The sequence below is a fragment of the Metopolophium dirhodum genome, chromosome 6, assembly GCF_019925205.1.
Source record: "Metopolophium dirhodum isolate CAU chromosome 6, ASM1992520v1, whole genome shotgun sequence".
Classification (NCBI taxonomy): domain Eukaryota; kingdom Metazoa; phylum Arthropoda; class Insecta; order Hemiptera; family Aphididae; genus Metopolophium; species Metopolophium dirhodum.
The window spans coordinates 25,294,165-25,307,158 of NC_083565.1; the positions used below are offsets into that span (position 1 = coordinate 25,294,165).

At 26.8% G+C, this 12,994-nt stretch overlaps 1 protein-coding gene and 1 pseudogene across 1 annotated transcript; both read right to left on the minus strand.

The window, feature by feature from the left end:
- Positions 1-12,994, minus strand: part of LOC132947563 (uncharacterized) — a 32,683-nt pseudogene that overhangs the window by 18,480 nt on the left and 1,209 nt on the right.
- On the minus strand, positions 3,714-10,327 carry LOC132947082 (UDP-N-acetylglucosamine--peptide N-acetylglucosaminyltransferase 110 kDa subunit-like). The gene is made up of 8 exons (XM_061017280.1): positions 10,166-10,327; positions 9,548-9,655; positions 9,118-9,200; positions 8,915-9,050; positions 8,831-8,849; positions 5,113-6,259; positions 4,334-4,629; positions 3,714-4,045 (listed from the first exon to the last, which is right to left on the minus strand). The coding sequence occupies exons 2-7, from the start codon at positions 9,623-9,625 to the stop codon at positions 4,407-4,409; spliced, it is 1,686 nt and encodes a 561-aa protein (XP_060873263.1). The 5' UTR covers positions 9,626-9,655; positions 10,166-10,327; the 3' UTR covers positions 3,714-4,045; positions 4,334-4,406.

Sequence of the window (12,994 nt, forward strand, 5' to 3'; positions counted from 1 at the left end):
AAATAGTAAATGTAAAATGACTTATATAATATATACTTTTTTTTTTTTTGAACTACATGTTTAGAAATAATAAAATACGATACAAAATAAAACATTATATCATCTTGTTTGTCATATGAAATACCATACAGTTGCCAACCGACATCGAAGCTTCAATTCATGGCGGGAGTTCGCTATCTAGTACTATATAGATATATGTGTGTGCAGACGACGCAATCTCAAAGAGCGGTATAAAATGTCCTTAGGTAACTATTGGCGGCAATTTTGAATTGTTAGGTGTTCTGATACTTATTTATATCGTTTAATATAATAAATTACGACGAAAGCTTATAATTTATAAATTATAAATTTGTGTACAGAAACTAAGTGGGGGAGGATGACCTATGCACAGTTTCCGTATGTCCTGTATACACATATAATCAGTCATCAGTGTTGCTATAGATACCAATTACGGCATATTTTTATAATTACCTATAATTGATATGTGTGTACCTTGCTTTATGATAGGAGTATTAAACTTTGCTTATTAGTGTGTGTATTAATGTATGGTATAATTAATCATACTGTTGGTAGTGTTACACCATTATAATATTAAACGCATTTCAGAAGGTATAAAATTAAAATTTTTTTTTTACTAAAAAATACACATTTGAAAATACATACAAAGTAACAAATACCGACGAAACGTTATTATAATATAAAATAAGTTATAACTAATTGTTATGCGTTTATATGAGTACCCTTTTCACGTAATTTTGTAGTATTACCTATATTAAATGTTGAATTATGTATCTATGTAATTGCTGAATGCTATAACATTAATGAGTATAAAAACAAAGTAAGTGCCTAATTTCGTTATTATTTGTATTAACTCTTTTTTTTTTTTAATAACTTTAACTCATTATGATTGATTAAAGATACCATGTTTTTTATTTTTATATTCAAACAATATAAAAACTAAAATTATGTTCGATCATTGTTTCCTCTTAAAATCGTAACTTTCATCATTCGTGCGACGCCGCCACCGGCTACAATATAATTATTGAGTAATAATTAAGTGGCTATGTGTATACTATTTTTGTGATTTTGATGTATTTTTAGTTCAAATGCTTACATAAATAAAATCGTCCTAATATATTATATTTAATATTTTGATATAGGTATAGTAAAAACCTTGCAACATAATATTAAATTTTTAATCGTTTTGACGAAGTTACCATTTTTTTAAAATTTAAATTTATGGAATAGAAACTTAAAACATTTAAATTGATTTTGTTAGTTAATAAAATATAATAGTTTATTGATTAATTTCATTGAGATTATATAAATATCGGGAAAACATTTTTTAATTATGAATAAATTGTTTAATATAGTAATTGTACCTATATTTGTTGTAAACAAAACTGTTTCAACCCCTCCCCACTCCGTCCCTCCAACCAAAGATAAGAAATTGCACTGGGTCCGTGCCTGGCATGATGTATTAATATATAAATAATATAAATAAATAAATAGTGGTCGTTCACCAAATACTTAAAATGTTTAATGTAGATCACTTGATGGATAAGGTTGACACCTGATATAGAGAATACTAATTTAATGCCAATTGCAGTAAACAGCATATTATGCTTGACAGGGATGTAATCTTTATAAAATATTTTGTAATACCTACCGCCAGCTTGCAAACATTAGTGTTATGCAATTTTTAATGTTCCTCAATAAAAGTGGTCGGCGCTTTCGAGTTGGGTCCCAATTTTTATTTAATAGCTACTAATCGCAGGTACTATACACTAGTTAATAGCTACTAGTTAATAGATACTATAAGTTGTCATAATAGCAGTTGTTACATATTATAGATCTATATGCCCAATTTTTTTTTATAGGTATTTAAAATCAAATTTTGTCAACATTTAACAAAATATTGAACATTTTCAAAATTATTGTAGTTAACAAACTGTAAAATTTTTGAACTTTTAAAACAAAATATCTCATACTGTAACCTAATAATCTAAAAAAAATAATATATAAATACAGTTATTTTTTACAGCCATTTTAAGCTCAAATTTGGAAGAAATAACATATTATATCCATTAAAACCAAAAATTACGATTTTAGTTATTTTGTTGTAATTTACAAATGTTATTCGTTGGTATATGAAATGTATAAAGTTGCAATTTTTTATGAATTTTAATAAAATGATTACTAATGAGTAAAGGAAAAAATGCGGGGAGCATCCTCGGAGAATCACGTCGCTGGTATACAATCTTTCATTCGGTCAAAAAAATTTTAAATTGAATACAATATTCCATATGTAGAAGTTATTATTAGTTTAATTTAAAAAAACGTGTCGAGTGTAAATTATATTAATTTTTTAGGAGCTCTTGAAGTTAGAATTTTGACGAAATTCGTCAAAATCATGAATAATTGTACATTATTTCGAGTTAGTAATATTAATAAAACTTTTCTTCTTATATAGGAATACGATTTGAAAATCTAATACAAGATCCCTTATAAGTTTTTCTACACATAACAAAAAAAAAAAGGTTCACCAGAAAGTAACACATACATTTTTTTATGAAAGACTGAGTAGTTCAAATTTTTACGACATTGGATATTCAATCGTAAATTAACTTGGAATCGTTTTTCGTATACAATGATTTTATATCATTGAATTTAAATTTAACACGTCCATTACAGTGACCCACACGACACATAGGTACCCACCTTTTTTAAACTTTATATTCCCGGTGTGTTTCAAAGTTCAGGAATGTTTTTGTTTCACATTGCAATAACAAAATGCAATTAATGACATTTTAGGAATTTTTTAGCCATTGAAAATATGTTAAAAGTTTAAATTCGGACGTGAAATAAAAATAAAAATTGAAATGTCGATTTATCCGATGCTTATTTCGTTCTCATTTAAGTAATTTATATACTAATTTGATAACTTAAATCATATTTATTTTAGTCAGTAGGTAGGTACATGCAAAAAATGCTGCTTGTCTTACATTTAAACTATAAAAAAAATGTATAGAAATAATAAAAAAATATCTTATTATCACTGAATGTTTATATTAGCAATTTCAATTCACCATTACCTATACTCGAAATAGTGCGACACTGTTTGAGCTATCTACATTAGATTTTTTTTTTTTTTTGAACTTTTGTCGACACAGAATTTTTTGGTCGGTCATAAAACTTGAAAATGTTATTTAATGTTCCTCGTAAGTTGATGTTAATGAAAACTTAAAATAAATTTTAATAATTGATAAAAATGTTTCTATTTTTATCTAAGCTTTGAAAATTTAATACAAGATTGCCCTTGATTTTTCCTACATTCAATAATAAAAAAAAAAATAACTGAAAAATCAATTTAATTATTTACGATCTTTTAAAGCTAGACATTGGATAATCATCCACCCGTAAATCAACAAATTCTCATACGATATTCTTATTTTATCGTTATACAAAAACTATTAACCGAAGCTGCTACTTGAAATTGTCTTCTGTTTATTTTATCACTTTCTATGAATGACAAAATTTTCATAGTATTTTTGCCTCTTTTTGAGTTATTTAGAGATATTTGAAATTTAAAATTTTTAGTTTGTTATAAAAATCAATAAAATTGTATTCGTTGGTAAAATAAATTGAAAATGTTATACAAGGCTCCATATAAGATGTTATAATAGCAGTTGATACATATTATTGATCCACATGAAAATGTTTTTTTAATAAGTATTTAAACTCAAATGTTGACAAAATTTAACAAAATATCGAAAACTTTCAAATTTATTGTAGTTAAAAAAATTATAAAATGTTCAATTTTTAAATCTAGTGTTTGGAAATTTAAAACAACAAATCTCACACTGTAACCAAATAATCTAAAAAATCTATAAACACAGTTATTTTTACAGACGTTGTAAGTTCAAGCTTGGAAAGAATTACAAATTAAAACCAAGAATTACGATTTTAGTTATCTTGTTGTGAATTAATACTACAAAAAACATCTGGGTTGAGACTAATCTTTATGGTGTCAAAGTAATTCAACCTGAAATAAAAAAAAATATATTACATAATTAATATTAAAATCAATTATAATGGGTAGTTGATTAAATGTTTAAGCGAAACACATGACAATAATACTAGTCAACAAAGTGCTTTTGAAGAATTCAGTTAATATAAATTATTCATTACTAAATAACCGGAAAACACAACATAATTATATCCTCGTTTTTTTATTATTACCTAAATAATAATAATTATAGTAATTAATTAAAAAAAAAAGTCTAATAGTTCCACACTTTACTTATTGAAATAATTTAAATCAAATATTTACCAGGATGGAGTATTGTCGTTTTGAAGATGTAGAATATCAAATTACATCTACTTGACAGATGTATTGTCATATTCTATTGCTTTTCATTGTCTGTAATAGCATCATTAAGATCCATTTTTTTCATTGATATATCGGCCAAATTCAACCGAGCGTTAAAATGGTCGTTTGGACTTAACTTGATTGCCATTTCATAATATACTTTGGCTTGTTCGAGAAGGCCACGTTTATCATATATTACCCCCATATCGCAATAGGCATCGGGAAAGTCCGGCCTTATTGCTATTGCATGTTTGTATCTGTTGAAAAATGAATTATATGATTAATACTTAATATACTGAAAAGATTTCCCGAATTGTCCATTACAGAATTCATAGAAAAAAAAATGTATTTTGTAAATTTAAACATATCTCTGAGATAAGAGAATTTAGCCTATAATTCATATTTAAGAATATTTTATATTCTTGTTCATAAAGAATTAATTTTTAGTTGTAAATTAACAAGTCAAAAGTTATAGATGTTGGTCAATAACTTGTTTGTTGTTAAATTGGAAATATTGTTTTAAATTTGACTGATTTTTAATAATTTACCAAAGAAAAGATGTACATTTCATATTATTTTCAAGTTATTGTAACTTGTATATACATTAATAAGCTCATTGAAGTAAAAGAAAAGGGCGTTTTTTGAAAATTTTACCAATTTAAAGATTATTTGGAGAATGTTTAGAGGGTCTTTTTAGAGCACATTTTAAACTTATAATGGTGTTGAATTATTATTATTACTTTTGAAGAGCCAAATCATCATGTCCCAGTTGATACAATGTCAGGCCCATTTTCCAATGACCAAATGCATTCATCGGGTTCATAAGTACCGCACAACAGAATGAGTTTCTTGCATTTTGATAATCATCCTTCTCCATATACAAATCCCCCATGGACATGCAAGCATCGGATGCATTTAAATGATCTTTAGTTTTCCTGTATGCATCAAAGAGTTTTTCATATACGTCAATTCTATCAGGATTTATATGGCTACATTTTTCAAGATATAGTGCGGCCTCATTATAATTTTGAATATTATACAAATAGACTAAAGCGAGTTCCAAATTTAAGTTAAAATCGTCGGGCTTGAGTTGCAAACACTTTTTGAATGTTTCAGCAGCTTCATCCATTTTGTCTTCATAGCAGTATGTAATTGCCAACTTTTGTAAATAACACTCATTTTTGGGATCTAGTTGAATTGCTTTTTTGAATGCGAGAGCTGCATTTTGGTAGTCTTTAATTTTGGTGTAGGTCATTCCCAACTGAAAACAAGCATTCGTCCGATCGGGGTTTGTTTCTAAGAGTTGTTTATATTTCAAAATAGATTTTCCAAATTTACCGCTCTTATCATATACATCTGCTAAATTGTTTAATGTTTCTGCACAATTTGTTGCACTGTTGTGGGCAATCTTAAACTCCTTTTTAGCCTCTTTTATTTTGTTTACTTTTAATAGTAGTTTTCCGTACTTATTACGTGCTTTATATAATTCGGGTACTAGACTTAATGCACGTTCATAAGCCAGTTTTGCTGGTTCTAACTCATTAGTCTCAAATAGAAAATCTGCATAATTGGTCCATGCATCCGCACAATAAGGCTTTATTGCACATACTTGAAATAGGTAATCTTTTGCTAGATTATTTTCCGATTTTTTCATGCAAACTAATGCAAAGTTACTTAAAACTTCGGGACATTCGGGATTAATATTATTTGCTTTTTCTAAACATTCCATGCATTCTTCATAATTTTCGCAGTTAAAAAATGATTTTGCATTAAGCAATAAAACATTTAAGTCTTTCGGTTTATGTGTAAGTAAACCTTTGCACATTTTTTGCGTCGCTATGAAATGTCCATTTTGATGTTCTGCTTTTGCAGAGTTTAGAAGCTTATCTAAAAAAAAAATATATAATTTAGAACATTGAACGATAGTTAATATTAAGTTATTTCAGTTAATAAATTGGTAGAATAACAATTGATACAATTCAAACAATTCGATAAGCTGTAATTAATTAGTATATTAATAATGTAAAATATATTTTAAAGTAAATTTTAAGTTCTTAAATGAAAAATAAAATGCTGAGTTTAAACAATATTTCAAATATTGATATATATTCCATTTATATTGACTCTTTAGTGGATATATCTTTGGCTGATAATAGTTTTTCCGTTTTTCAAATTAATATAAGTAGTATTAAGGAACATTTCAATGATATCGTAGCCTTATTGGGCTCAATAAATGATTATTTTAGTGTTATTGTATTATGTGAAACCTGAATTTATTATGAATGATTTTGTATTTAAATTAATTAGCTATAAAACTATTAACCCATTAGGAACATATAATACATTTTAATTTTGAAACGGATTATGATTGACCAACAAGTTTACTAGGGAATGATCGAGGAGATAATATTAAGATTATTTTAATCAAGCTGTATTAGTTGACTTGTATAAACATAAACATTTGATACCTGTATCAGATCATGAACATTAGTACTAGATATAATATGCAAAATGTTAATATACGTTTACTGAAGTGTCAAAAAGTTTTTAGACAAAATAGCGTCTTGTATTTATGTTGTATATAAAATATTAATATTAATCAGTTTGATAGTGTTAAGTCATTCAAAACTTATGTTAATTTTATGGATTTTTCAAATATAATAGAGTTATAATAAGACTGTTAAGTAAAATTCAACCAAATTAACAATTTTTTTTCAACTTTTTTGTCTTCTTAATGTGATGAGCTCCCCCACCACAAGCTTTGCTTTTAGAGGATGTTGCAATATGCATCCTACGGTTTTTTATGTCATTCTTTTTTGTATTATTTAAGTTGTCGTCGCAATGAAGTTCATAATTATTATTATTATTATTAATTGGATTCAAATGTAGTATCATTCTATGACATTATGCGATAGAACAGAAGAAACTTTATTTAGAACTCCTGGCCACCGTTAGAAAACACCAAAAATAATGTGAGATAGGAGCAGTTTCATTGTGTTTGATGACATTTAATTTTCATTTAACTTTTTTGTGCAAATAAATAAAATTTTGAATGGCTGAAGACTGAAGTTGTGTTTTAAAAATTTGTTATTAATGGTTTTGGTAGTTTTGTGTAGGCATGTGTGCGTCGATCACATGGGCTTAATGAATATTTAATGCATAATTTTACAGAAAAACCATAAATTAGTATAAAACGATTGAATTTTAGTTTAATTAATTGCATACAGTGCACAAAAGTTTATATGGTAAATTAATAGTTTAACTAAAATATGTATTAATTTATTGTGGACCAACAATGATAAAAATAAGTGAAATAATACCAAAAATATAACCTTATTTTCCTAAAATATCGAAAATTATTTGAACATTAACAATGTGTGAAATATGTATATAAAATATAAATTAAACCAAAATTGGTCTAATATACTCTATTCCTTGGGATAACATACCGCTTATGTCACATAGAATAAGGTCTGTCGACCGACTAAGTTGTAATTCAAGCTTCAAATAACGTTCTAATATCTATCATTAATTGTTTTCAATTATCAAATATAACATCCTATGAGTAACATTGTATTACATTATCATGCCTTTCACTGATCAAACATTTATTGAATTATTTATTGATATTAAAAAAATAGAAATATTGTCTATAAAGAGCTAAATAACAATCAAAATATTTTGATAATACGAAAAATGAAATATATTCTATGCAAGTTATTTATTTAATTTATTAGAAGGATGTCTCATCTTGAATTGTTGATTATGTTTTTCAATATTGTATCGCTAGTAATGATATTTATAAAACTTATAGATGAGAACATGATCGATGCTAAATCATCGGCTTTTATTTGATATTTTCATTTTCGAGGGAGACATTATGAGAATTTTTATTTTGTGATATATCTTACTCAATTAATGCTTGGAAATTTAACTATCGAAAATAAAACCGTCAACGCTTAAGTACGGATGAAGTTATTACCTTAAAGTTGGATAATTGGTCAATTTGATCTAATATCAAAACTGACAGCACATTATTGAAACTAGTTAACAAAAATATGCCATTTCTTATGTGTATTAGATAGAGACAACAAATGCATGGGTAGGTAGCATCCTCTTAAGAAATATAAATGAAAAAAAAATTTGTGTATACCTATATTTCACAATACCAGGAGGCTCTTGAGTTTGTTAGAAAAATATTGTTATATAAAGCAAAGTAAGTATTGAATTAGTTTAGACAGAAAATTAACTTAAAATGTTCTACATGAATTTTAAGTTGAATATTTCATATATAAATATGGAAACAACATACATGGTGAAGTTTACATTATATTTTATTAAGCCCAGATACCAGTCCTTGAGCAATTTACAAAAAAAAAAGTCGTTTGGTCATAGATTACGTATACTCATCTATATATAACATAGCAATAGATAGTACTTATAATAATTATAACTTACCTAGGCGTTCACTATATATCTAAAAAAAAAATATTTATAATTATATAAATATAATCTAAAAATTTAAATGTTTTTAGTCTATACCTCCATAGCTTGATAAAGCTGCGTTAGAGTATCTCCTGACATTTGAATCGAGCTTGCTTTGCCAAGGGTTGCTCCAGCCAAATCCTTCACTTTGGTAAACCCTAATTTGTCAAATTCATTGGAGATATGTGTAAATCTAAAAAAAAAAAACAATTATATACACATAAGAATGGTAATATTAAGAATAATTGTAAAATATTTACTTTAAAGTGTCTTTTTGTGATAAGATCTTTGTAATAACTGATATCGGTGCTTCAGAGTCTGAATGTTTTGGACAAAATAAATCCTGTAAGTGTTATAATTATTTTTTGATGAATAAATTTAATGTATGTATTTATTCATAATTAATCAAATGCGTTTAATACACATTTTTCTTCTTAAAAGTAATGTACATGGCAAAATAATGTTCAGGGGATCATATTTAGCTTTATTAATCTGCTGTTAGGTATGCGAATAAAAAATATATAATATATAAGGTGAATCTATTTATCATTAGAGTACTTATCAATTCAGTAACTACAGTCCTTTTAAATATCAAATTGAAAAACAGGATTAAAATGAAATCATAGTTTGTATAATTAATGTCCCATAAGCACCCCATATACATAGTTAAATTATTAATATATTACTTACCAATGATGACGAACTCATTGTTTGAAATATTGGTAACAATTGATTTTTCAAATAAAGACAGCAGATAATGATCCACATAAACTTTCGACCAAGACTGTTGTCAATCAACTGTAAAATAAAACATATATTGTAATAAATAGGTACATTAGAATGAATATAGTATAAATATATTTTCATATATAATTAGTAACAGCATATTTCAGTGTTTAGAAAATACTACAAAATATAATATGACGATGATCACTGGTATAGCAAACAGTGAACAGTTAAATCACAACAGCGTTAGGCGCTTTATAGGCTGGTCTAAACAGGAATTAAATAAAATAAAAATACTTAGGTAGACGTTCATGGTTATTAAAGATGTCTATTTAGTATTATGGTAATGGTTGTCTCCAGCCTCGGAAAAAACACGATAATATAAAGAACATCCACACGCCACACTCTGGAGAGCCTATTATATGAGATTTTCTAACACAGATAAACACACTGGTATGTTCGCAACTTGGTTCTTAACTCGTTAATGCCCAGCCTTACATGCGGGACTGTACGATATTTCGTGCAAGTTGAGATAATAATAGTGAATTCTATTTTCATCTAGCACACACTACTTATACTCACTATACGACAACGACGAGTTGGTGATCCACTGATGGCGTCAAAACTTAAAAGCACTAAGCACAGAATGTTTTATAGTTATTTCAGTCGCTTGTTGCAGGCACATCGAAGTTAAGGACTTAAGTATTTAAGTCCGTTGAAGTGAAAAAGAAAGTATAAAGAAAATGTTTAGACTACAAACTACACAATGGAAATTTGGAAATTCATATATGAATAAAATATGTTTATAGGTTATAGAGACGTACACAACTATAAGAACGCCATTGGTTCATGATCCGTGTGACGTGGCTGCGTGTAAAGCTGCAGCTGCTGACGTGGCTGTTGTGCAGCTACCGCAGATTTCTATAATACTACGCTGGATAAGGAACTCCTATATAATTTACATTGTTAGGTACAAGTGAAGCTCAGCTGTGGACGACCGCCATTTTGTTGGTTGGCAAAACATTTCATTTATTATAAAAAATGTATAAGGAATAACATCGTTTTAATGGTAAAATAAAATAGTAAATGTAAAATGACTTATATAATATATACTTTTTTTTTTTTTGAACTACATGTTTAGAAATAATAAAATACGATACAAAATAAAACATTATATCATCTTGTTTGTCATATGAAATACCATACAGTTGCCAACCGACATCGAAGCTTCAATTCATGGCGGGAGTTCGCTATCTAGTACTATATAGATATATGTGTGTGCAGACGACGCAATCTCAAAGAGCGGTATAAAATGTCCTTAGGTAACTATTGGCGGCAATTTTGAATTGTTAGGTGTTCTGATACTTATTTATATCGTTTAATATAATAAATTACGACGAAAGCTTATAATTTATAAATTATAAATTTGTGTACAGAAACTAAGTGGGGGAGGATGACCTATGCACAGTTTCCGTATGTCCTGTATACACATATAATCAGTCATCAGTGTTGCTATAGATACCAATTACGGCATATTTTTATAATTACCTATAATTGATATGTGTGTACCTTGCTTTATGATAGGAGTATTAAACTTTGCTTATTAGTGTGTGTATTAATGTATGGTATAATTAATCATACTGTTGGTAGTGTTACACCATTATAATATTAAACGCATTTCAGAAGGTATAAAATTAAAATTTTTTTTTTACTAAAAAATACACATTTGAAAATACATACAAAGTAACAAATACCGACGAAACGTTATTATAATATAAAATAAGTTATAACTAATTGTTATGCGTTTATATGAGTACCCTTTTCATGTAATTTTGTAGTATTACCTATATTAAATGTTGAATTATGTATCTATGTAATTGCTGAATGCTTTAACATTAATGAGTATAAAAACAAAGTAAGTGCCTAATTTCGTTATTATTTGTATTAACTCTTTTTTTTTTTTAATAACTTTAACTCATTATGATTGATTAAAGATTACCATGTTTTTTATTTTTATATTCAAACAATATAAAAACTAAAATTATGTTCGATCATTGTTTCCTCTTAAAATCGTAACTTTCATCATTCGTGCGACGCCGCCACCGGCTACAATATAATTATTGAGTAATAATTAAGTGGCTATGTGTATACTATTTTTGTGATTTTGATATATTTTTAGTTCAAAATGCTTACATAAATAAAATCGTCCTAATATATTATATTTAATATTTTGATATAGGTATAGTAAAAACCTTGCAACATAATATTAAATTTTTAATCGTTTTGACGAAGTTACCATTTTTTTAAAATTTAAATTTATGGAATAGAAACTTAAAACATTTAAATTGATTTTGTTAGTTAATAAAATATAATAGTTTATTGATTAATTTCATTGAGATTATATAAATATCGGGAAAACATTTTTTAATTATGAATAAATTGTTTAATATAGTAATTGTACCTATATTTGTTGTAAACAAAACTGTTTCAACCCCTCCCCCACTCCGTCCCTCCAACCAAAGATAAGAAATTGCACTGGGGTCCGTGCCTGGCATGATGTATTAATATATAAATAATATTAATAAATAAATAGTGGTCGTTCACCAAATACTTAAAATGTTTAATGTAGATCACTTGATGGATAAGGTTGACACCTGATATAGAGAATACTAATTTAATGCCAATTGCAGTAAACAGCATATTATGCTTGACAGGGATGTAATCTTTATAAAATATTTTGTAATACCTACCGCCAGCTTGCAAACATTAGTGTTATGCAATTTTTAATGTTCCTCAATAAAAGTGGTCGGCGCTTTCGAGTTGGGGTCCCAATTTTTATTTAATAGCTACTAATCGCAGGTACTATACACTAGTTAATAGCTACTAGTTAATAGATACTATAAGTTGTCATAATAGCAGTTGTTACATATTATAGATCTATATGCCCAATTTTTTTTTATAGGTATTTAAAATCAAATTTTGTCAACATTTAACAAAATATTGAACATTTTCAAAATTATTGTAGTTAACAAACTGTAAAATTTTTGAACTTTTAAAACAAAATATCTCATACTGTAACCTAATAATCTAAAAAAAAATAATATATAAATACAGTTATTTTTTACAGCCATTTTAAGCTCAAATTTGGAAGAAATAACATATTATATCTATTAAAAACCAAAAATTACGATTTTAGTTATTTTGTTGTAATTTACAAATGTTATTCGTTGGTATATGAAATGTATAAAGTTGCAATTTTTTATGAATTTTAATAAAATGATTACTAATGAGTAAAGGAAAAAATGCAGGGAGCATCCTCGGAGAATCACGTCGCTGGTATACAATCTTTCATTCGGTCAAAAAAATTTTAAATTGAATACAATATTCCATATGTAGAAGTTATTATTAGTT

Coding starts and splice junctions, on each gene's coding strand:
- LOC132947082 (XM_061017280.1), bottom strand. CDS start 9,625: ATGTGGATCATTATCTGCTGTCTTTATTTGAAAAATCAATTGTTACCA. Junction 9,051..9,117: donor TCACAAAAAGACACTTTAAA/GTAAATATTTTA, acceptor TTTTTTTTTTAG/ATTTACACATATCTCCAATG. Junction 4,630..5,112: donor GATGATTTGGCTCTTCAAAA/GTAATAATAATA, acceptor ATTTTTCAACAG/ATACAAACATGCAATAGCAA.